The following is a 26,364-nucleotide window of genomic DNA, read 5'->3' on the forward strand; positions in this document are numbered from 1 at the left end:
TCACATTTTAATGCCGATATCGGCCGATAATATCGGACATTATTTCTATAGAAATGTAAAAAAAAAATAAAAAAAGAAATTGAAAACCGATACCGATATTTTCCGATATCACATTTTAATGCCGATATCGGCCGATAATATCGGTAGGCCGATAATATCGGACATCCCTAATTATTATTATTCATAGTATTAAATATACTTTGATCCTGTGTTCTCCATTGGGGGTCAATTCGTTTTTTTTTTTTTTTTTTTTTTTTTTTTCAAGTCCATCGTGTGCAGAGACGGGTGGGGGGGGGGGGGGGGACCGGGAGGAATCGGGTGTAGTTTTGGTCAAAGTTCTGAGTGTCTGGGAATGTCCCGTCGCTAGGAGTAATGTTGGTTGTCGTGCCAGCTCGTCCTCCAGGGCTTCTTCTCCGACTTGCCGTGGCTGCTGGGTTTCTTCGTCGTCGTCGCCATCCCCTCCCTCTTGATCCGCACGGCGTTGTAACTGGGAACGCTCTCGTCGTACTTGACGCGGTTGAAGAAGCCGCACTGCCGAGAGAGACGAAGGAGGAAATACATGTTAGAGATCGTTTTTTTTTGTTTGTTTAAATAAATAAACAAAGGAAGCGCCGGAGATATTCAAAGACTGACAAGAGAGAGGTGACGTTTTTAATTAACGTCGCGTCAAATCTTTTTGTCAGTCTCTTTCTATCTCTGGATCAGCAGGGAGGAGAACCAAGGTGTCGGTGAAAGCGGTTTGCGAGACCGAAGGCGAGCCGTCTGGCGTGCCCCATCATGCAGAAAGCCACGACGTTTCATCGATCTAATAATTACTTTCCTCGTGTAGGCAGGAAGAGAGACCCTCAGACGAGTAAAAGGAAGTGACTTTAGTTGCCACGGCAACCAGAGAAACGGGAATCGGGAGGAAAAGGGGAAGGAATCAAAAGAGATGCAGCAATAGTAGCCCCCCGCCCCACGGCATCATTCCTCAAAGCACTAGATAATTATTAAATACACATCATTCATTCATCTTTATCAGCCATAACTCCCCAATGGCCATGCGTTGTAAACCATCAACGATCCAGACGTTGCGGAAATAAAGAGAGGAAATAGTTTGAAGCGTAAAAAAAAAAACGTGAGCGTTTGCGACGGCAATCTTGTCAAGGCTTCTAGATTTGCACTGCGTTCTCAGCGGTTCATCGGGTCCCAGTGTGAGCGTTGCCCCCTGCCTCCCTGAGAGCGGAAAGCGTTGCCCTTCAGTTATTCCCAACCAAGTGCCAGTTCTCCTCACTCCTCGACGGTAGGCCCGGTGGTTTTTACCCTCTCTCTCTTTCTCTCTCTCTTTCTCTTTCTGTTTCTCTATGCATCTGGCTTCAGTTTCTCATAGTCTGAGGGGTCGTCCTCTTTGTCCTTTTTCCCAAAGAAACCGCACTGAGGAGAGGCAAGTCATTAGAACACGTCTGTCTGTAACAATGCGTGCGGTTGTTACCAACAATACCTATCGATGGCCGAAGAGCAAACATTTTAGTTTTTTTTCGTGTTTTCTTGCAGAATGCAATACTGTGTTTTTGGACTATATAGTATTGTGTTCAAGGAACACGCCAACGTTTGGGGAAATTAGCTTACCGTCTTCTCCAGAGAGAGACAAGAAGATAGATACCAGTTTCCTCTCTGTGCGTTCAGTAGAAAGCTATATCTGGCTGCATGTTAGCCTAGCTTAGCACAATGAATGGAAGCGGACATGACCGGTTAGCCTAGGCATTGTCCAACTAACGCCTCTCCTGAAGGCTAACCGGTCATGTCCGCTTCCACTCATTGTGCTAAGCTAGGCTAACGTGCCGCCAGATAGCTTTCTACTGAACGCACAGAGAGGAAACTGGTATCTATCTTCTTGTCTCTCTCTGGAGAAGACAGTAAGCTAATTTCCCAAAATTTTGGCGTGTTCCTTTAACACAATACCGACCAGGTATTAGTGTCTCACAAAGCGCAGGTAGGAGGTTTTCCCCCACTTTTCTTTATGCAGATATAGGAGGTTTTTGTTCTTCGGCCATCACTATGACAATCCAAAATCAAAACATTACAAGAGCCTTTTCTATAATTCAATTCTTCATAATGTGTTAGTGGATTCAAATAAATGAAAGTATGTGCGATTAGGGCTGAGCCCAAAAGTTCGAACGTTCAGACCTTCATTCGTTACGTTGGCATTCAAATTCTAAATCAACATTCGAATTTTTTTTTTTATTAAAAATATATATAATTAAATGTTTTATATATATTTTTTATGTGTCTATTCATTCTGTTTAAACCAATGGGGTTTTTCTTCACAGTTGCAGATAGAGATTAGGCTACACTAATATTATAGTATTAAAACTGATGAGTTATATTCATTAAAGAAAGTTGATCAAAAAAAGTTTTTAATACTCATTTAATCAGACTAATCACTTTATTCAAATTGAGGATTTTGTTTGAGGATATTTATTAATAAAAAAAAATCTAAATAAAATAAATAATTGAATATATATATATATTTTTAATATACATATTAAACACATATACATATTACGAAGGTTCGAATGTCCGTTCGAAAAACCCTGACGATGTTCGAAGCCCAAAAACAGGCTTCGGAGACAGCTCTAGCGCACATGTGTGTGTGTGTGTGCACAGTAGACTATATATATGTGACTGGGTTTCTACAGTATGTCCAGGTGGTCCTTACCTTCCAGAGCAGGAAGACCAGTAGTCCCAGCAGCAGCAGACCCAGCAGGATGGCCACCAGTATGATCCACCAGGGCAGGCCTCCGTACTGGGCCACGCGCCTCTCCGGGAACACGGTCACTCGCACCTGGAGGACGCACCACGGTGGCAGGATTAGATTGGATTAGATTCAAATTGTACAGCACAAGTACAGTACAGCGAAAAGATGTTTGGCATCCAACCAGAGTGTGAAAGTAACAGTAAAGTGCAATAGTAATATACAATGTACAGGTGATTTAAACTGGGTATGCCCACTAGCCTGACTGTCCTGATTGCGATTATGTGGTTATGTGATTTATGATTATGTATATGTGTGCGTGTCATATGTGTGCCTGCCTATACGGTGATTATACATGTATGGGATTTGATTTGTCCCTGTACACTTTTTTTTATTTTATTTTCTTATGCACGAATGCCTAGTGTGAATGTACAGAATATGTTTTAAACCGTTTTTATATTAGCTTTAATGTCCTTCTATTTTTCTGTTTCTTTTCTGGCTTAAACATCTAGCCCAGGGACTACAACTGAAAACTAGCAACCCTGCTAATGTTGGCATATTTACAGTTTTTAATTTGTATTCATTTATAAATGTATAACTGTTGATTGATATGCACTGTCCCTGATCAAATAAACTGAGTAAACAAAAAAAGACTAAACTAAATGATACAGCACAAGTACAGTACAGCGAAAAGATGTTTGGCATCCAACCAGAGTGTAAAAGTAACAGTGAAGTGCGATAGTAATATACAATGTACAGGTGATTTAAACTGGGTATAAAATATATAAATTAGTACTACTGGGTGTAGTGCTAGTCAGAGTTGTAATACCAATATTTTACAGTGATACAAGTATAAAGTCAGTATGGTAGCAGTCATACTGGCCAGCAGTGTAGGTAACTAGTAGAGTTAAGGGATATGTAGAAATATAGATATAGTACATATTATGCCAGAGAAAGACTAGACTAGGGGTGTTGACATGATAACAAATCCAATAATTTAGGCAAAGATTTGACGCATCGTAAAATCTCACATTCCTACCCTGAGTTAAGATTCAAACGGATTAATTTGACATACTTTTAAAAGTATGCAAATGTGTTACGTGACAGGAAACGTATGCAACTAAAACCTCACGTCAAGGTGTTCGTTCAGAGCATCACGTCTTGAGATGAGAAACTATGGCCACACAGCATCACATTAATTTCAAATTGATATAAATTATAAATGTTACCGATCGGTCTAGTTGGATCCACATTTTCTACGTTTCTGAGATAGATCCAAGACACGCATGAGAACATCTTCTAAGAAACGGTTGTATCCATTAGGGGTGTAACGGTGCACAGAAGCCACGGTTTGGTATGAGTTCGGTACAACAGGATTTATTTTTTTATAATTATTATATATTTATAATTATTATTATTATTAAATATAATTATATTTGATTAAGTTATACTTAGTTCCACCTAGGCTTGCCGTGGTAGTCAGTGCTGTGTTCAGGAATCCACTGAGTAAATTAATTGCCTACAGCCCCCACCAGTGTATGCTTTCAGTTTCAGTTTCACTTCTAGAGTAGATTTAACTTCACGTGCAGCAGAGAAAGAAGACTCATGTTACACAACAATGGCAGAGGATGTATCAATATTTTGGATTTAAACACCACAGCAGCTCGACTGGAGAGGAGCTGAGCAAAAGTATGTTGTGTGTTTAAAAAAAAAAATCCCGGTTCAGCTGTGAGTGAAAGTCGCGCGGAAAAAAGTTTGTGTGTTTGGGGGTGGGTGGGTGTTATTTAGCAAGAAATGGATGAACATGTTCAGTAATGACCCTGCTGCGTTACAAACATATATTTTGGGAAGGGGTGAATTTGGAGTTTTGAATAAAATTCTGCATGCAAAAAAATAAAATTTACGCACGTGTTAGTGGTTAACGTTTGTTGCATTCGTTCGGTACACCGCGCGTACTGAACCGGTTCGGTACAGAATACGTGTACCGTTACACCCCTAGTATTCATCAGTCATATCAGCGAACGTCAAACACACACTCTTTTCTGTGAGGGGGGGGGGGGGTATAATAATGATAATAATAATAATAATAATTGTTAACAGGAGGGGGCAGCTAAGGGAGTGGAACAGGGAACAACGTAACAACTAAATATTAAATAATAATCAAAAGGAAAGAAAGAAAGAAAGAAAGAAAGAAAGAAAACGGGAAAAAAAAGGGAAATCAGGCAGAGTCATTTACAAATTTGGTGAAGAGGTGGGTTTTGAGTTGGGATTTGAAGGAGTGCAGGGATGTAGCACTACGGATGTTTGGGGGGAGTGTGTTCCAGAGGGTGGGTGCAGCCGGCCACAGAGAAGGCTCTGGGCCTGGGTATGTTCCAGAGGGTGGGTGCAGCCGGCCACAGAGAAGGCTCTGGGCCTGGGTGTGTTGTGTTAGAGTACCTGAGTCTTAGGGTTCTTCAGCACCATGTTCTTAACGGCGCTGTCCAGATGCAGGTATGCGTTCACGATCACGTCCAGGTAGTTCAGCGTGGAGTACTCCTGTTTAGACAGAGGGGGGACAACGGGGTTACTGTGACTAGTATAATCATCAATCATACATTAGTACCATCCTTAACCCTAGTCACGTGTCATCATATATTAGTACCTTAACCCTTTCACTACCACACTACCAAAGGGTTAACCCTTTCACTGCGACAATACAGAAGGTTAACCCTTTTCACTGCCAATCGACAAAGGGTTAACCCTTTCACAACCACACTACAGAAGGTTAACCCTTTCACTACCACACTACAGACGGTTAACCCTCATTTAGTACCTGATTAGTACCTCACTAGTACCTCAGTTAGCACTGTTGCCTCACACCAAGAAGGTCCTGGGTTAAAAACCCCAGCAAGGGGGCCTTGATTGATTGATTGATTGATTGAAAACTTTATTAACAGATTGCAGAATGGGTACAGTACAGTACAGCTCAATACACACAATTGTTAAGGGGATGCAGACCAGAGAAAGACTTTCGTCTTGTTTACATCAGGGTCCCCCATTTTCAATTCATCATAACATATATGACATACATGACATACAGATAGACAGTACTGCTACATCTATACATTTATGACATACAAGATTTGCAAATACAGTACTGTTTGTGATACAAAAAGAGTCTAAAAAAGAGAGTATATACATTTGACGTAGAAACTGTACATTGGAGGAGGTTGTGTAGGTGGGGTGGGGGGGGGGACTGTACATTGGAGGTGGTTGGGTGGGTGGGGGGTTGGGTAGGCGGGGTGGGGGAAACTGTACAACTGTACAAGCAAAACTGTACATTGGAATATCGACGAAACCATACTTGGTTCCAAGAGGAGGGTCTTGTGTATTCTTGGGTTAGGTCATTTACTGTACATTGGAGGGGGTTGTGTTAGGACATTTACAGGGGCCAGTTTCGAATTGCAGTCTCCCGTAGGTGTTCTTTGAGAGTGGTTTTGAAAGTGGGTAGTGATTCACATTCCTTTACAGCTTTGGGTAGGGCGTTCCACATTGATGCGGCATAATTGCGAAACGTGTTTAGTCCCTTGTTTGAGCCGAATCTGGGTTTAACATGATTTGTGGAGCTCCCTCTGGTGTTGTGATCGTGGTATTCACTGACCTTTGGGAAGTATTTTGACATGTACATGGGTATCTTAGTCGTGTATCTTGTAGACCAGGCCCATTGCAAGTTGCTGTACTCTGTCTTCTACTCTAAGCCATCCTAGGTAGTCAAAGTGGGCAGGGGTGAGGTGGGTTCTAGGAATAAGGTCAAGTAGTAGTCTGACCAGTTTGTTTTGTGATGTTTGTAATCTTGTTTTTAGTGCCTTTGAGGTGCTTTGGTACCATGAGGTGCAAGCATAGTCGTAGTACCCTTGAATGAGTGCTCCTGCCAGAGTCTTCAGGGTATTCTTGTTTACCAGAGAGGAGATCCGGTACAAGAATCTAGTTCGTTGGTTGACTTTTTTTATTACATTGGATGCCATTTTGTCACAGGAAAGATTTGCCTCTAGGATGGAACCTAGGTATGTAATTTCGTCTTTCCTTGTGACAATATTGTCACCCACTGTAACTGAGAAGCCGTCGGTCTTGCTGAGTTTGTTATTTGATCCGAAGAGAATGGACTCTGTTTTACCCATGTGTAATGATAGTTTGTTATCAGCGAGCCAGGTGAAGATTCTGCCGAGTTCTGAGCTGAGGGTTTTTTCAACCTGTAACTTGTTCTTGTCAGAGACCATCCTTTCTGTGTGGGGTTTGCATGTTCTCCCTGTACTTGAAACCCATGCATGGGTGCTCTGGTTTCCTCCCACACCAAAAGACATGTTAGGTTTCCTGCCATTGCCCTTGACCAAGATACTGTGCTGGCATTAAAACTGGAGTTGGTCCCCGGGCGCCGCACAGAGAATAGTCAGGATGGGTCAAATGCAGAGAACGAATATCCCCCGAGGAGATTAATAAAGGTTCCACTTAAGTACAGTATCTCAGCCCTAAGACCGCTGGTATTGGTGTAAAGGTTTCTCTTCCTCCCCCAAAACTAAATAAACAATACCGGTAACACTTAACTTTAGGGGGGTACAATATAGTGTTGAGGAAGCAAGGAACTAAATTCAGTAACTATCTGCTAACAAACTGTTATTCAAGTCCCAGACCTGATGCCTCTGAGTGCAGCTTCTACAGAGCTTTGCTTCCCCAGTGACATCATTTCAGACCTCATCTCCTACCTGCTTACTTCTAAAGGTTAACTAAACTAATCAGTTAAATAAAAATGCATTCATACTCTTTGTTAACCTTCTGCGGTGTGGTAGTGAAAGGGTTAACATATGCAGTACCGGTAGTTAGACTGCAGGCAAAAGTGGCCCAAATCAGATTTGTGACTCAGATCATTTTATTTCATGACAGTGTGAACAGCTGACACATCACATGGAATCTGATATTTTCAATTCTGATTTGGGCCACGTTCATAATGTGGTCCTGAATCAGATACAGGTCTGATATTTTGCAACGCGACCTCGGTCGGAACAGTCGTGCGACTTTCGTGTGACTTTTACGTCACTCTAGAGTCTAGATTGACATTTGTCACAATTCTTTACGTCCATCTTCTTTATTGTTCATTTGCGCATGTGGGTCAGTTCAGGAGTGTGACTAGTTCACACTGGCATCTGGCCAAATTTGTTTAAACAATGTGAACATCTGAGCAATAAATCAGAATTGAGCACTAAGGCTTGCAGTGTGAACGTAGCCTTGGTTCCCTAAGGCACTTTTTATTTGTGCCCCCTCTATTACAGATAATACCACTAAATCATCTTGCAACAGAGAAACGTTTGGGAAACCCACCCCTGGACCATATGGACGGTTGTATTGATCAACTGCAGCCACAGATTATTATTTTCTTCTTCGGTCACTCACCTCCAGAAAGGTGCTGTTCCAAACACGGGAGTTGAAAGTGATGACTGCATTACTGTCGAGGCCCCGTAGGGGGCAGTGGAACTCCACACACTTGGCCCCGCTGTCACACGACTGCAAACAGTAACAGACAACAACCATTAAGCACTGGCTCCGATTTTTATGGGAATTCCGGGTTGAAGACAATAACATATTTGGAATGTGATACCATAACACTTCTGGTAAAACGTCTCTCCTTGTGAAGACATTGTGTCTCTCTCTTGATATTATTTGTATTCAATGTTTTAACACAGATACAAGCAAAGCAGACAGAACAGACAAAGTCAAGACATCACGATGACAAAAAACCCTCCCCAAGATTTAAAAAGAATAATAATTTAAAGACAAGATGTGGGCGGCTGGGTGGCGCAGTGGACTAAGCGCTCGTCACCAACGCAAAAGACACTGGTATCGAATCCGGCTGTCAGCGTTGCCACCGGCCTGGCCGGCCGTCATACTGGCTGGATTGGCAGAGTCAGCGGGAGGGAAGCCGGTGGGTGGGTCCGGGTCGTTGTGAACAGCGACTCCTACAGTTCGGTCGGGGCGCCTGCACAGCGAGGGAAGGATCTGGAGGGAGGTAGTGTGATCTTCCACACGTTACACTCCCCCAGTGAGAGTCCGCGCTGCCAGGTGAAAAGAAGTGGTGGGCTGGGTACACATGTGTCGGAGGAAGCATGTGAGTCTCCGCCCTCCCAGACCGACGGTAGGGGGTAGAGTGCGCAACGACCAGGAAGGGGATTGGGAATTGGCATAACGACTAACATTGGGATGGGAGAAAAACGGAAAAAGAAGGAGGAAAAAGATAATTCACAAAAAAACAAACAAGACAACCAGTCACTCCTTTGTGCCTCTTACCAGTGTTAGACATAGACATATTAATCTATTTATCTATAATATTGTGTCTCAATAAGGCTTATGTGTGTCGAAAATAAAATACATACAGTAGTATAGAATGTAATTACAAAAGAGTGTTATTACCAGGATTTGGGATTTCCTCTTGTCCGACAGTAGTGAAATAGTGCCCTCTTTGTTTCCCTGACTCTCGTCTATAGATCGTTTCGTCCTGGAAGCACTGGGCTCCTGAACACAGAGAGGAAAGGACAGTGAGCACACCATGAGGTGGCAAGCGCTACCGGAGTCTCATGGCCAGTACAGAGAGACTCAGAAGGAGCTTCTATCCCCAGGCCATCAGGATGCTCAATGACACTATGACACTATGTAACACAACCCATCAGCTACACTCACTGCACACACATCCACATGCTCACACTCACTTTAAACAAACACTCGCCTTACCACTCACTTTACTCACTTTAGACACTTTAACACACTTTATATTTATCTATTATTAAAGATATTTGCACCACATTCATACCTCATTTGCACCCTACCCTAAGTGTTGTACCTCATCTCATTTCTGCATTGTACCTCACTGTTACTCATTTTACTCTGTATTGTATATTGTATATATGTATATTGACTGAACATTCCCTTACTTGCTTTCTCTTTACTGTATGTAGCACACTCTCAGGGGCTCATACAGAAACAAGCATTATATCATAAAGTATTCTGTATTTTGTTGTGACAAATAATAAACAAACTTGAAACTTGAGGTGGATTGAACACGCAGAGGAATAAGGTTAACCCTTTCACCACCACACTACACAGACGGTTAACCCTTTCACTACCACACTACATAAGGTTAACCCTTTCACTACCACACTACAGAATGTTAACCCTTTCACTACCACACTACATAAGGTTAACCCTTTCACTACCACACTACAGGAGGTTAACCCTTTCACTACCACACTACAGACGGTTAACCATTTCACTACCACACTTCAGAAGGTTAACCCTTTCACTACCACACTACATAAGGTTAACCCTTTCACTACCACACTACAGGAGGTTAACCCTTTCACTACCACACTACAGACGGTTAACCATTTCACTACCACACTTCAGAAGGTTAACCCTTTCACTACCACACTACATAAGGTTAACCCTTTCACTACCACACTACAGAATGTTAACCCTTTCACTACCACACTACATAAGGTTAACCCTTTCACTACCACACTACAGGAGGTTAACCCTTTCACTACCACACTACAGGAGGTTAACCCTTTCACTACCACACTACAGACGGTTAACCCTTTCACTACCACACTTCAGAAGGTTAACCTTTCACTACCAAATAAAATAAAAATAGTACCTCACTAAGTACATCGATACGTACCTCAGTAAGTACCTCAGTAGCACCTCACTAAGTACACCACTAAGTACGACACTAAGTACGACACTAGTACCTCACTAAGTACCTTCACACTGTATACTGAACACTGTGACCTCATTTTCTACTTCTAAATTACATGCTATACTATGTTATTTGATACTATCTTGTCTAGCACAGTCTCTGGAGCGTAACAGTAAGAAGCATTTTGTATGAAAGTATTCTGTACTTCTGTATGACAACTATTAAAGAAACTTGAAACTTGAAACTAGTGTACTCCTCGTGCTCCCGCCCTGACTGACCTCTTTGAGGGAGAGGGGGTTGACCTCTTTTTCAGGCGAACACCTCATCTGATCGACTCCCGTGGAACCGATGTTCATCAGATAGAGCAGCCACTTCCCCGCCGCCGTCTCCTTCGGCCACTGGACCACCAGGGAGGCGGTGCCGAACTCGTCCAGGCGCCGGCCCAGATTGATAATCTGTCGACCCGGAAGAGAGAGAGAGAGAGAGAGAACTGCCGTGTCACACTACTATTAGCAATGAGCGGCGCTAGCGGTGATAGCTGTGGTCGTACACTCTACCTAACACAGAATCTAAAACTATGGTCCAGTATTGACATGTCCTCTTCTAGGGCTGCTCGATTAGGGCAAAAATCATAATCACGATTATATCGATTGATAATAATTAGGGATGTCCGATATTATCGGCCTACCGATATTATCGGCCGATATCGGCATTAAAATGTGATATCGGAAAATATCTGTATCGTTTTTCTTTTTTTACATTTCTATAACCTTTATTTACCCAGGCAAGCAAGTAAGAACAAATTCTGATTTTATTTATTGTCAAAAGTATGCATAATGTTGTGTTAATTCCACAACAAGAGATATGTAATGTTAATTACCTGAAATTATTCCATTTTTTGGGGGGGAAACCCTGCATATATCGGTATCGGTTGATATCGGTATCGGAAATTAAGAGTTGGACAATATCGGTATATCGGTATCGGTAAAAAAGCCAATATCGAGCATCCCTAGTTATAATCTATTATTAAACATGATTACTCATTGCATACTGCTGTGAAGGAAGGGTGCGCTGCATTTACAACACAAGAGTAAATGAAAGCAAAGCGGCGGCCTGCTCCATTAATCAGCCCGGCCCTACCATCTTACCATAATCAGCCCAGCCCTACCATCTTCCATTAATCAGCCCGGCCCTACCATCTTACCATAATCAGCCCAGCCCTACCATCTTACCATAATCAGCCCCGCCCTACCATCTTACCATAATCAGCCCAGCCCTACCATCTTCCATTAATCAGCCCAGACCTACCATCTTACCATAATCAGCCCAGCCCTACCATCTTACCATAATCAGCCCGGCCCTACCATCTTACCATAATCAGCCCAGCCCTACCATCTTACCATAATCAGCCCAGCCCTACCATCTTACCATAATCAACCCAGCCCTACCATCTTACCATAATCAGCCCAGCCCTACCATCTTACCATAATCAACCCAGCCCTACCATCTTACCATAATCAACCCAGCCCTACCATCTTACCATAATCAGCCCGGCCCTACCATCTTACCATAATCAGCCCGGCCCTACCATCTTACCATAATCAGCCCGGCCCTACCATCTTACCATAATCAGCCCAGCCCTACCATCTTACCATAATCAGCCCAGCCCTACCATCTTCCCATTAATCAGCCCAGCCCTACCATCTTACCATAATCAGCCCGGCCCTACCATCTTCCATTAATCAGCCCAGCCCTACCATCTTACCATAATCAGCCCGGCCCTACCATCTTACCATAATCAGCCCAGCCCTACCATCTTACCATAATCAGCCCGGCCCTACCATCTTCCCATAATCAGCCCAGCCCTACCATCTTACCATAATCAGCCCGGCCCTACCATCTTACCATAATCAGCCCAGCCCTACCATCTTACCATAATCAGCCCAGCCCTACCATCTTACCATAATCAGCCCAGCCCTACCATTTTACCATAATCAGCCCAGGCCTACCATCTTACCATAATCAGCCTAGCCCTACCATCTTCCATTAATCAGCCCAGCCCTACCATCTTACCATAATCAGCCCGGCCCTACCATCTTACCATAATCAGCCCAGCCCTACCATCTTACCATAATCAGCCCAGCCCTACCATCTTCCATTAATCAGCCCAGCCCTACCATCTTACCATAATCAGCCCAGCCCTACCATCTTACCATAATCAGCCCGGCCCTACCATCTTACCATAATCAGCCCAGCCCTACCATCTTACCATAATCAGCCCAGCCCTACCATCTTACCATAATCAGCCCAGCCCTACCATCTTACCATAATCAGCCCAGCCATACCATATTCCCATACAATTTGTGTCCTGATTTTATGCCCATGTTTTTTTTTTTTTAATGTTGTATACTAATTGCTGTGGTGCACTCTGGACTGAGAGTACTATGTAGATAGCTATTAATATGTATTATTGTTATATTGTAGAAATGTGTGCATTGAAATGTCTGTAAAGTCTCGACTACATTGAAAATGAGGGTGACCTCAATAGTAATTTGGAGAATAAATAAAGGTTGATGATACGTCGCTGAAAGTGTCCTCACTGTACTCACCCTGAACTGGTATCTGATTGGGCTGCCGATGTCACCTTCTGTCTTCATGGCGCTCTCACCTTTGACCTCTCCCGTGAAGTAGACCTGGGAGGGCTGGGCCTGCCTGCAGGGGAGACACATGGGAAGCAGTCTGTGACCGGCGTGTCGTTTTGTCGAGCAGCTCGTTTACGTCTCTCCTTGTGAGGACCGAGTGGCTACCGAGTGTTAACCCTTAAAGTGAGGAGTCAGCAGGGGTGTAAAAAGTACCCAGAAATTATGCTTAAGTGAAAGTATGGGTACCGTCTCAAAATCATACTCAAGTAAAAGTCAGAGTATCTGGCTAAAAACACACTTGAGTAAAAGTAAAAAAAACGTTTCTACTTTTAAATGTACTAAAAAGTAAAAAGTAAAAACCTTTTTTCTGACTGTCTATTCTTCTGATAGCAGGTGTTTAATCAAAGATCCCCGCTTTCTAGTCTTGCACAAGGACCAATCAGCATGGGGGTATGGGCGGGTTCATTTTCCATTGATGTGGATTTGATTGGCTGTATTTAAATAAAGTGCGGGCGCAGGATTAATAACGTAAACGTTAGTTCGGCCAGAGAAACAACTATACTAATTCAAATGGTTGGACCTGCGAGATTTGTACTTTGTAGGTCTGCATTTTAAATGTAAGGAGTAAAATAAAATTTTCTCTGAAATGTAATTGAGTAAAAGTACAAGTATACAAACCTAATAATACTTGAGTAAAGTACAAATCCCCCAAAACAGTACTTAAGTATTGTAACGAAGTACAATTACTCAAGTACTTTACACCCCTGGGAGTCAGAGGGTTAGTGGTTAGGGGTTAGGGTTAGACTTGCCACCCGAATGAACAATTCAGAGGTTATTTCTATGGTCTCTAGGGAACTTCTATATCGGAGAACATGAGCGACTCTCCCCCAAAGCCAGAAACCAGAGAAATAAGGAACAAACTTGTGATGTCATCCGGTATATAGTCTGGAATTGTTCCACAGACAATGAACGGGGGGGGGGGCTTGGTTTTATGGACCCACAGTGTTTGTTTGACTTTTTAATACCGAGATAAGCTTCATCCTATAGCAGTGTTCCGGGTTCTGAAGCAGAACGTGTATCAGCAGAACAATCTCCTGTTAGCTCCCACGCAGCGTCTCCTTTAACGTCTCTCTCCCAATGCAGTGTCTATGGAGCTTTCGCATGAGTTTAGTTTCAGGTTTTAGCACAGGGGGGGCGGCAGTCATAGATATATATAGAACACTAGATAGCTTGCCCGCGCTGCCGGCCAATGGAGAGCGACGTCACTGAACCGCCGCCATCTTACCCCAGTCAGCCTTGAGTGAGAGTGAGTGAGCTGCACAGACAAAAATACTCACAACTCGCTGAAATATTGACGGATTTACAAACTGTTTGGTTTATTACAAGCATTATTAACGTGGCTATGATTCAAGCGGTTTGTAAAAAAAACATCTTTAAAAAATATTTTTTTTATAAGTATGCAGTATCATAACTACATCTTTGATGTTTATAGCAAACCAACCCGTTTGTAAATCCGCCAATATTTCAGCGAGTTATGAGTATTTTTGTCTGTGCAGCTCACTCACTCTCACTCAAGGCTGACTGGGGCAAGATGGCGGCGGTTCAGTGACGCTGGTGACTCCTCCTTAAGCTATCTAGTGTTCTATAGATATCTATGGCGACAGTGGCTCAGGAGGTCGAGCGCTTATCCGGTGATCAGAGGGGTTCCTGGGTTCATGCGTGTGTGTGTGCGTGTGTGTGTGCGTGCGTGTGCGCGTGTCTTACCCTATTAAAGACAGCAGCAGCTCAATCACCACCTTTGCCTTGGCTTTAACCGGCTCTTTGGTCTCCTGGGTACTTGTCCTAAAGGGTCAGAAGCCACACATACAGTACAGTCAACACAGGGCGGCTAATCACACACCATGAGCTGCTTTAACCCTTTCACTAATCTGTAGACTTTTTTTCAGAGATTTCGCCTAAAGGTACATGCCCAAGTAAATGGAAGATTGCTCCACTTCTACAAGGTCAATTTGCATGTTCTTGGTATCTAGGAACATCTAGGGACCCGGGGGTATGTATTCCCCGTGTCCGAAATATAGTGTCTGTTACTAGGCTTGAGTAAATTGTAATGAAGAAAAGGAGAATATAAATTATGATTTTATTTTTGCATCTTTGACGGTGAATAACACCATGTTAAATCCGCAGGGTAAGCAGATGAGCTCACTGAGCTCATTCACCACCTTATTGAGATCATGTGTACAAAAAATCTAAGCAAATGAATAAAGGGAAGATGATTAAACAGAAGGATTTGTAGATACAGTTATAAATGATTATCGATTTTAATTATAAATTCATATTTGACCATGAACTTGACCTTGACCTTATTATGACCAAATCATACATCTATGGATAGGGAAAAGGCTCCTCTTTCCAATGGCAGGGTTAAATCTGGATTTAGTCATTTCCTCACGGTTTTACGATAAAAGAGATATAATTAGCATTTTTCCGATAAATTCTTATTTACGGTAAATCTTATAAAACATCGGTAAAAATGAAAATATACACTTTGACTGCTGTTTTGATAGGGTTATGGTCTTTACTCTTGGCAAAAAAAATAAAAAAAACATTAACCTCTTAAACACAGCGTCTTCACATAATGCAATCTGGTCTAGTTTTAAAATTAGATTAGATTAGAATTAAACATGTATTGTCATTATACATCACAAGTACAGTATAACGAAAAGAAGTTTGGCATCCAACCAGAGTGCAAATGTAACAGTAAAGTACAATAGTAATATACAATGTACAGGTGATTAAACTGGGTATAAAATAGAGAAATTAGTACCACTGTGTATAGTGCTAATCAGATGTGTACAGAGTTGTAGTATTGCTATGTATCTACAGATATATATCTACAGATATGTAAAAAGGATTAAATGCAGGTATGTGTAGACAAATAGATATATACGGTAAGAATAAATACATATATATATATGGTATATACAGAATTATTTTACATGCTATCATACAGAGTTATATGGGTTATATGCAGGTGTATAAGTAGGTATATAGAAGGATTATATGCAGGTATATTCAGACAGATATGGATATAATAATAATAATTTATAATTTAGGACCTGCTCAGAGGTCATTAATCGGCATGCATGCGATGCATGTATGCGATTCGTCTCTGCAATTAACCCATCCCGTCGTCCTTCCCCCCCAAGGGCAGCCGGGAGCAGACAGGCGCAACGTGAGCCGCGCCAGGGGACCAATCCAAGTGCTCCTGTCCCTCTTCGTCAAGGACGCCACAGCGTTAGCGATCTTGTTGTTGTGCATGTTTTTCCATTGGGTTTATCTTATCGGGGGGGGGGACCCTTGCGAGCACAGAGGGGGAGAACATGCAAACTCCACACAGAAAGGCCCGGGAGATACCCCACCTGGGTAACTGGCATCATGGAAACCTGGTCCCCAAGCGGGAATCGAACCCTGGACCTTCTTGCTGTGAGGCGACAGTGTTTAACCACTACACCACCGTGCCGCTTGGACATATATATACTGTATATGCTATAAATATGAATATATAAATGTATATATACGGTATATACAGCACTATTGTACATACTATCCTACATATTAGTTATAAGGGTAGACTAGAGTATGAGGTAGGTACTTGTGATTATTTCATTTTATTACTGAAAATTTAAATGAACAGGGATTCTGGTGCTAATAGTGCCAATGTACAAACATATACAGCCACTGATGCTGATGTAACAACATTTACTCTGAATCAAATGAAATACACTCATTAGAGACGGCGAAGGAGGACTGACATGATGAGACGGCTTTGTGTTCCAGGAACTCTAGATTAGGATTTACTCACGTTTCCAGCTTCAGATCAATCTCTATCTCAGTGGTGTTCAGAGATATGCGTACCGTACTAAGAATGATGTAGAAGGTCACCTGGACACACACACAGAGAGAGAGTGAGTAATTAGTTATTGGTGTAGGGAGAGTATCAATGAAACACTTATTATTATTATTAGGGATGTCCGATATTATCGGCCTACCGATATTATCGGCCGATATCGGCATTAAAATTTGATATCGGAAAATATCGGTATCGGTTTAAAAACGTAAAAAAAAATTTAATTTTTTTTTTTACATTTATATAACCTTTATTTACCCAGGCAAGCAAGTAAGAACAAATTCTGATTTTATTTATTGTCAAAAGTATGCATAATGTTGTGTTAATTCCACAACAAGAGACATGTAATGTTAATTACCTGAAATTATTCCGTTTTCTGGGGGGGGGGGGGGGGGGGGGGGGGGGGAACCCTGCATATATCGGTATCGGTTGATATCGGTATCGGAAATTAAGAGTTGGACAATATCGGTATATCGGTATCGGTAAAAAAGCCAATATCGAGCATCCCTAATTATTATCTTATTATGACTGTTTATGTGTAACGGTTGTGACATCGTCGCCTTAAACTTCGATACCCCGAGGGAGTTTCGAACACGGGTCTCCCACGGCGCAGGCAACAGCAGCACAGACCGCTATACCAAGAGGTGAATTAACTTCTTTGTAACGTGTCTATCTTTTGAGGGTGAGAGTGAGTTTAACCCATAGAGCACCGCTACTCACCCCAGTCACTTCCCAACATCTGAAGTCCTTCATGACAGCGCTTCGTGGTACCATCCGTTACATATGCAAGCAGCCACCATGGACGTACTCTACGTGACGACTACATGCTACAGACTTCATGGCTCAGTCATGTCTAGAGTTTGGAACCCGTACCACCACGCCACCTGCCAAGGCAATGTTCTCAGGGTTTCTTAACCCTTTCTATATGAATTGAAAATGGGGGACCCTGATGGAAACAAGACAAACGTCTTTCTCAGGTCTGCATCCCCTTAACAATTGTATGTATTGAGCCGTACTGTATTGTACCCATTCTGCAATCTGTTAAATAAAGTTTTCATTCATTCATTCATTCATTCATTTCACTACCACACTACCAAACGGTTAACCCTTTCACTGCGACAATACAGAAGGTTAACCCTTTCACTGCCGCACGACAGCGGGTTAACCCTTTCACTGCCACACTACAGAAGGTTAACCCGTTCACTATCACACTACAGACGGTTCACCCTCTCACTACCACACTACAGAAGGTTAACCCTTTACTATCACACTACAGACGGTTAACCTTCTGCAGTGTGGTAGTGAAAGGGTTAATGCAATGGAACGACACCAAATAGTGTGGACAACATGCATATGGATCAACATTTGATTCAAGATTCAAACGTGGAGGTCTCTGGCCACGAGACGTACGATGAACGGGGGACACTTAATGACTTGTCTAATGTGACGAAACGAGGGGAAAAGGGGAGACGTCCGATATTAACCCTTTCACTACCACATGACAAAGGGTTAACCCTTTCACGGCAACAACACAGAAGGTTAACCCTTTCACTAGCACACTACAGAAGGTTAACCTTTCACTACCACACTACAGACGGTTAACCTTTTCACTACCACACTACAGAAGGTTAACCCTTTCACTACCACACTACAGACTGTTTTTTTTTTTTTTTTTTTTATTATCTTTCTTCCCCTCCTTTTTTCCCGATTTTTTTCTCCCATCCCACCCTTCCTGGTTGTTGCGTACTTTCCCCTACTGTTGGTCCGGGAGACCGGAGACTGTCACATGCTTTCCTCCGACGCATGTGCAGCCTGGGGCAGGCCAACCTGGCCGCGCAGGTTCTCACCGGGGAGAGTGTAGCGTGTGGGAGGCCACACTATCTCTCCTTAGTTCCAACCCTTGCTGAGCAGGCGCCCCGACCGAACTGTAGGGGTCGCTGTCCACAACGCCCAGGACCCACCCTTCAGCTTTCCCACCCCCTGATACAGCCAATTGTATCAGTGTGAGAGGCCAGCCAAGCTGATAGCAACGCCGGGAGCTGGATTCGAACAGGCGAATTCCAGTGTCTCCCGGTGTTGGTGACGAACGTAATCTCCGTGCGCCACCTGCCCCCCCTACACTACAGACCGTTAACCCTTTCACTACCACACTACAGCCGGTTAACCTTTCACTACCACACTACAGAAGGTTAACCTTTCACTACCACACTATAGACGGTTAACCTTCTGTAGTGTGGTAAACCGTATGTAGTGTGGTAGTGAAAGGGTTAACCTTCTGTAGTGTGGTAGTGAAAGGGTTAACCTTCTGTAGTGTGGTAGTGAAAGGATTAAAACCACAGAAACGGAGGCGCCTTCCTCGCTAATGTCCAGTCCCTCAGAGACAAGACTGACGCTGTTGCAGGAAAAAACACAAACCGTCTCTCTACACGAATACAGAGATGCTCGTCTACAGACACCGACTCAGATCTGGCTTCGGAGCGCGGGGGCGGAGTTTCTGTGTATATATTAATAATGATGTCACCATCAGAGGGTACAGCTGACATCAAACTGTTGTTTTTCCTCTGTCCGCCCCTTCATCTTCCCAAGGGAGTTCACCCCAGTTATTTGTGACAGTGGTGTACAGTATTATTGTACACCCAAAAGCAAACGCCCAAACTGCCGCTGAGTCTACAGACACAGATAATTGAGTCCCTTTCCCCCCGGATTCCCCACACGTGTTACTGTGAAGGAAGGGTGCGCTGCGTTTACAACACAAGACAAACATGAGAGCGACGCGAAATGCGGCACGATAAAATAGTTTGATCTCGATTCTCTCGTTTTCATGACCGTGGGAAGACAAAATTGGGAATTTAACCCTTTCACTACCACACTACAGAAGGTTAACCTTTCACTACCACACTACAGACGGTTAACCTTTCACTACCACACTACAGAAGGTTAACCTTTCACTACCTACCACACTACAGAAGGTTAACCCTTTCACTACCACACTACAGACGGTTAACCCTTTCACTACCACACTACAGAAGGTTAACCTTTCACTACCACACTACAGACGGTTAACCCTTTCACTATCACACTACAGAAGGTTAACCCTTTCACTACCACACTACAGAAGGTTAACCTTTCACTACCACACTACAGAAGGTTAACCTTTCACTACCACACTACAGACCGTCTTAACCGTCTGTAGTGTGGTAGTGAAAGGGTTAACCGTCTGTAGTGTGGTAGTGAAAGGGTTAACCTTCTGTAGTGTGGTAGTGAAAGGGTTAACCCTTTGTCATGCGGCAGTGAAAGGGTTAACCTTCTGTATTGTCGCAGTGAAAGGGTTAACCATTTGGTAGTGTGGTAGTGAAAGGGTTAAATTGAAACTTGATTAATCGCCCAGCCCTACCAGTACATCACCTGCCCCAACTTGGAAAAATAAGACACTGGACTTATGCCATGGTTCTATAAAATGGGCGTACTTAACCCTTTCACTGCCACACTACCAAAGGGTTAACCCTTTCACTGCGACAATACAGAAGGTTAACCGTCTGTAGTGTGGTAGTGAAGGGGTTAACCTTCCGTAGTGTGGTAGTGAAAGGGTTAAGAGGGAGTAGGTGAAGTCAAGTTTCCCACCTGGGATAATACAGTAATGTGACTGAACCAAACAGCAGAATGGGTTCGACGCACAAACCGATAAACCAAGATGTAAACCGTGACTTCTAAATTAATTTGTACATCCATCCATCCATGGAATGGATAGAGAACGTGAGGTGATGTTGGTCTCACCTCAGAGTCTCGTTTGAAGGGGTTTCCCAGCTCACAGTGAGCTGTGGAGCCGTTGGTGTTGGCTGTGCAGGAGACGTGCTGCAATACAGAACAAGGTGACGTGAGAATCAAGACCCATGATGGGTGTGTGTGAGAGAGACAGGCAGAGAGACAGACAGACAGGCAGACAGACAGACAGACAGACAGACAGACAGACAGACAGACAGACAGACAGACAGACAGACAGGCAGACAGACAGACAGAGAGACAGGCAGGCAGGCAGGCAGACAGACAGACAGACAGACAGACAGACAGACAGACAGGCAGACAGACAGACAGGCAGATAGATACATACAGACATACAGGCAGCCAGGCAGACAGACAGTAGACAGACATACAGTCAGACAGACAGACAGACAGACAGACAGAATGATAGACATACAGACAGACAGACAGACAGACAGATGATAGACAGACAGACAGACAGGCAGACAGACAGTAGACAGACAGACAGTCAGACAGACAGATGATAGACAGACAGACAGACAGACAGATGATAGACAGACAGACAGATGATAGACAGACAGGCAGACAGACAGACAGACAGACAGACAGTCAGACAGACAGATGATAGACAGACAGACAGATGATAGACAGACAGGCAGACATGCAGGCAGACAGGCAGGCAGACAGACAGACAGACAGACAGACAGACAGACAGACAGACAGACAGACAGACAGACAGGCAGACAGACAGGCAGACAGACAGACAGACAGACAGACAGACAGACAGACAGGCAGACAGACAGGAAGACAGACAGACAGACAGGCAGACAGACAGACAGGCAGACAGACAGACAGACAGACAGACAGACAGACAGACAGACAGACAGACAGACAGACAGACAGACAGGCAGACAGACTCACGGCATTGGCTGGGGCGCGGAAGGCGGAGTAGGTGAGAGAGGGCGGGAACGAGGCGCCCAGCGAAGCTTCGTAGGCGTCGTCTCCGTTGAGATTAGTCACGGTGACCTCCAGGGCGATGTCCTTCTGGTCGCTGAGGGACACCTCGGGCAAACCACCCACCCTGCGGACAGAGACCCACGTTAGGGAGGGGAGAGAGGAGAGGGAAGGAGGGGAGAGAGGGGGGGGAGAGGGGAGAGAGGGGAGAGAGGGGGGGAGAGAGGGGAGAGAGGGAGGGGAGAGAGGGGAGAGAGGGAGGGGAGAGAGGTGACAACGGAGGGGAAAGTTTGAGGAGATGGAGGGAATTGGTAAGGCCCATGTGGTATTAAGATGGAACCTTATTGTGGGCTTGTGGATAATCTAGGCTCCTAATCACAGGAGATTGACCTGTGAGCCATCCACTCCATAACCCACCCTTTTCTCAATCCCCCTCCTCACCCCCTACTTTACTTACTCCCCTCTCTGCCCCCCCCCCTTTCCCTTGTCATGTGTATTCGTTGTTGTCCTTCATTGTCCTTAGTTGTAATTTGTTTGTCAATGTCTAGTCTGAGTTCCCCCCCTCCGAGAGGGCAATGAAATGTCAAACATTTTCTTATTTTACTACACTTTTTATGAAAACATATAAATAATAAAGTTGTCCCCCGAAGAGGGGGGGGGGGGGTGGATGGAGTGCCCTCAAAAAAGGGCCAGGAAAAAAGCGAAAAAGATGGGACCTTATTAATTGTTACATCGCTAAACGGCATACTGGGTACAGCTCGCTAGCTAGCCAGGTAGCATAACAGTCTGTTAACAGAAAAGGAATATGAAGAAAGATGTTACATGGTAGCAACATTTTGTACGTTTGCCGTGTTGTTTCACTAAGTTCACACATTTCAAGCATCAGTGATATAACATTCAGAATGAACGCTTTTGTTCCCGGAAATACGCTAGCCCGGTCCGCTAGCGTTAGCTTGTTAGCAATGTCAGCAGCCAGCTAGTGAGCTTGTTTGATTATGTCCCGTTCACTATTAAGTAAAAACAAAATCATATGTTTTTTTACCATATGGTGGGGGGTAAATTAATTAATTAAAATAAACTTTCGAATAGTTCCCAGTGACTATGGAATTGTCATTTTGTGAGTTTTGCCCATCCCTAGTGTTGTTTCTGTTCGTCATATTTGTGTGGGGAAAAAACAAAGGGGGGAACATTGAGGCGTGTGTGTGTGCGTGTGCGTGCGCGTGTGTGCATGTGTGTGTGTGTGTGTGCGTGTGCGTGCTCTTTGTGTCTCACATTGGTAGTGGGTGGAAGATGTCCTTGTTGGGCTCTCTGTAACAGTAACGATGCGTCACCTGCAGCTTGCTCTGGCAGACGTTGTCACTGCCACAACCCTCCTTCACAAAGTTCACCTACACACAGTCAGACGAACGAAACAAGGCACAGCTGAGTGTCACAGCATGTCTTACATGTAAACACACTGTACATATTATACACAGGGACAACAAGGCCACAGAGATGCAAAGTGTTCTCGCATAGATTGAACCGATCTCACACAAAGTGCTATGCCTATGAGCTACCACTAGGGGCAAAGTGGTTAACCATCTGTAGTGTGCTAGTGAAAGCATTAACCCTTTGTAGTGTGGTAGTGAAAACGTTAACTCTTTGTAGTGTGGTAGTGAAAGTGTTAACCCTTTGTAGGTTGGTAGTGAAAGGGTTAACCTGATGTAGTGTGGTAGTGAAAGGGTTAACCATATGTAGTGTGCTAGTGAAAGGGTTAACCTTCTGTAGTGTGATAGTGAAAGTGTTAACCATTTGTAGTGTGGTAGTGAAAACGTTAAGCCTTTGTAGTGTGGTAGTGAAAGGGTTAACCTTCTGTAGTGTGGTAGTGAAAGGGTTAACCGTCTGTAGTGTGGTAGTGAAAGGGTTACCGTATGTAGTGTGGTAGTGAAAGTGTTAACCCTTTGTAGTGTGGTAGTGAAAGGGTTAACCCTTTGTAGTGTGGTAGTGAAAGGGTTAACCTGCTGTAGTGTGGCAGTGAAAGGGTTAAACTACGCATTGGATAAAATGTAAGTAACACACAGTAAAGTCCTCTGATAGCTTCTCTCTCTCTGTCCTCCCCGTCCTCTGATAGCTTCTCTCTCTCATTCCTCCCCGTCCTCTGATAGCGTCTCTCTCTCAGTCCTCCCCGTCCTCTGATAGCGTCTCTCTCTCTGTCCTCCCCGTCCCCTGATAGCGTCTCTCTCTCAGTCCTCCCCGTCCCCTGATAGCGTCTCTCTCTCAGTCCTCCCCGTCCTCTGATAGCGTCTCTCTCTCAGTCCTCCCCGTCCTCTGATAGCGTCTCTCTCTCAGTCCTCCCCGTCCTCTGATAGCGTCTCTCTCTCAGTCCTCCCCGTCCTCTGATAGCGTCTCTCTCTCAGTCCTCCCCGTCCTCTGATAGCGTCTCTCTCTCAGTCCTCCCCGTCCTCTGATAGCGTCTCTCTCTCAGTCCTCCCCGTCCTCTGATAGCTTCTGTCTCTCAGTCCTCCCCGTCCTCTGATAGCTTCTGTCTCTCAGTCCTCCTCCCCGTCCTCTGATAGCTTCTGTCTCTCAGTCCTCCTCCCCGTCCTCTGATAGCGTCTCTCTCTCAGTCCTCCCCGTCCTCTGATAGCTTCTGTCTCTCAGTCCTCCTCCCCGTCCTCTGATAGCTTCTGTCTCTCAGTCCTCCCCGTCCCCTGATAGCGTCTCTCTCTCAGTCCTCCCCGTCCTCTGATAGCGTCTCTCTCTCAGTCCTCCCCGTCCTCTGATAGCTTCTGTCTCTCAGTCCTCCCCGTCCCCTGATAGCGTCTCTCTCTCAGTCCTCCCCGTCCTCTGATAGCGTCTCTCTCTCAGTCCTCCCCGTCCTCTGATAGCGTCTCTCTCTCAGTCCTCCCCGTCCTCTGATAGCGTCTCTCTCTCAGTCCTCCCCGTCCTCTGATAGCGTCTCTCTCTCAGTCCTCCCCGTCCTCTGATAGCTTCTGTCTCTCAGTCCTCCCCGTCCCGGTGCGCTTCCCCGTGTCTCCTACCTCGGCCCTCGCCGTCGTCGGCTCGTTGGCGTCCATCACGGGGGGGAGTTCCTGGAGCACCGCGCTCTGCCTCCGCCTCCTCTTGGCGTTCTGGATGTCCACGGAGACGTCGATGGGGATTCCCCTCAGCTTGTCCCGAATGTTGTCCTGTGGGACGATGACACACATGGAGGGCGGCTCATTCGTGAGTGTCGACCTCACGCCACTTGTACATCGGAGCGCGTCAAGCTCCGTGCGGGGACTAGAGCGGTCACGGTAAGTGTGCTTAAACCAACTGATACTTTCCATACGTTTCTTTGTTTCTTCATCAGAAATTCACAATTAACATTTCGTACCAGCTCTGCGCTCTGCTCTATGGGATCATCCCATAGAGCAGAGCGCTCGCTAGTACTCATGTAACTAGGGTTATAGGATAACCTTAGTTTTAGAGGTGCTAAACTCTGGAACACTCTAAGTATTTCATTGAGGTCAAATGAAAGCAACTAAAAGGCCATTTAATTTCATCAGAAATCATCAACTTATTAAGTTAGTCCTGGTTCTTTTGTTATTTTTCTTCATTATATATTTTTCATATGTTATTCTCCTCTCCTTTGCCTTCTTGTACTTTTTTCTTTTTTCTCTTGTTATTGGCTCTTGTTGATGTGTTTTGAACATGATATCTATCCATGTCTATCTTACATTTTTTTCCGTTATAGTGTTTGCCTTATGTCTCTGATCTTGTTTTGTGTTCTTTTTCTTGACCATGTTTACATGCATTACGTTCATATTTGATTATGGACATTGATGGGACGGGAGTGGAACTTTGTACAAGCCCTTTGGGCTTTGTTCCCTCCTAGCACTGTTTTTAAATAATGTGCTAAATCAACTAAACTAAACTAAACTGTAGGTATCTGTGAGTTAACTCTAAGTATCCTCAAGTCTCTAAGTATCAAACAAGAGACTGTCAGGCTTTAAAACTGTGTAGAACCCAGGCCTAGAACTGCACCCTGAGAGAGGGAACTGCGCCCTGAGAGGGAGGTTTGCCCTGAGTGGGAGGTTCGAAGGGTCAAAGTGGGTATAAAACAGGAGGGAAGACTGTCAAGTTTTAAACTGTGGATACCAAACAGAGAGGGTAAAGACGACTTTGAACCGTTGAACAGTAATCCAGAACTATTTTATTGCACTGTAAAAAAAAAAATCTACAATTGTATTGCACTGCACTATTGCACTATTTTACTCTGTCTATTCTATCTTAGCCTATACTCTTTTTATTATTGTCTATTTAAAACTGAATCAAACCATAAACAAGGTGGCCTGTTGGGATGTTAGATCCTAATGTGAAAAACTGTGATTTTATATGTCTGCACTTTATGTGCTCATTTTATGCCTTTGTCTTTTTTCTGTTGTGATGAAGCACTTTGAGCTGCAGTTTCTGTGTGAAAGGTGCAATACAAATAAAGTTTATTATTATTATTATCCTCACCACGACAGTAGTTGTTAGTACAGCTGGGAGGGAGTGCTAACCCGTGCTAACCCGTACCACCGTCGTGTTCCTGTGGTTGTTTCCTACGCACCATAGAGATTTACCACAGAAATACTAAATATTGAATAAATATTGAAATAATACTAGATATTTAAGGTGAATCGCT

At 44.1% G+C, this 26,364-nt stretch overlaps 1 protein-coding gene across 1 annotated transcript in view; it reads right to left on the bottom strand.

Annotated features, from left to right (window-relative positions):
- Window positions 1-360: 360 nt before the first annotated feature.
- LOC311226413 (integrin alpha-6-like) overlaps window positions 361-26,364 on the bottom strand; it is a gene marked incomplete at its 5' end in the record, with an annotated part of 54,000 nt that continues 27,996 nt past the window's right edge. Inside the window, 14 exons of the mRNA XM_084311839.1 lie at window positions 361-531; window positions 1,303-1,413; window positions 2,699-2,824; window positions 5,171-5,269; window positions 8,159-8,269; window positions 9,173-9,274; window positions 10,733-10,909; window positions 13,064-13,166; window positions 14,861-14,938; window positions 16,959-17,038; window positions 20,778-20,855; window positions 21,684-21,843; window positions 22,989-23,104; window positions 24,737-24,883. Of these exons, the coding sequence (XP_084167965.1) occupies window positions 1,342-1,413; window positions 2,699-2,824; window positions 5,171-5,269; window positions 8,159-8,269; window positions 9,173-9,274; window positions 10,733-10,909; window positions 13,064-13,166; window positions 14,861-14,938; window positions 16,959-17,038; window positions 20,778-20,855; window positions 21,684-21,843; window positions 22,989-23,104; window positions 24,737-24,883 (1,449 nt within the window). The 3' untranslated portion in view covers window positions 361-531; window positions 1,303-1,341. The remainder of the gene's footprint in view (window positions 532-1,302; window positions 1,414-2,698; window positions 2,825-5,170; window positions 5,270-8,158; window positions 8,270-9,172; window positions 9,275-10,732; window positions 10,910-13,063; window positions 13,167-14,860; window positions 14,939-16,958; window positions 17,039-20,777; window positions 20,856-21,683; window positions 21,844-22,988; window positions 23,105-24,736; window positions 24,884-26,364) is intronic.

This window comes from Notolepis coatsorum, assembly GCF_963971535.1.
Source record: "Notolepis coatsorum genome assembly, chromosome: 4".
Taxonomy (NCBI): domain Eukaryota; kingdom Metazoa; phylum Chordata; class Actinopteri; order Aulopiformes; family Paralepididae; genus Notolepis; species Notolepis coatsorum.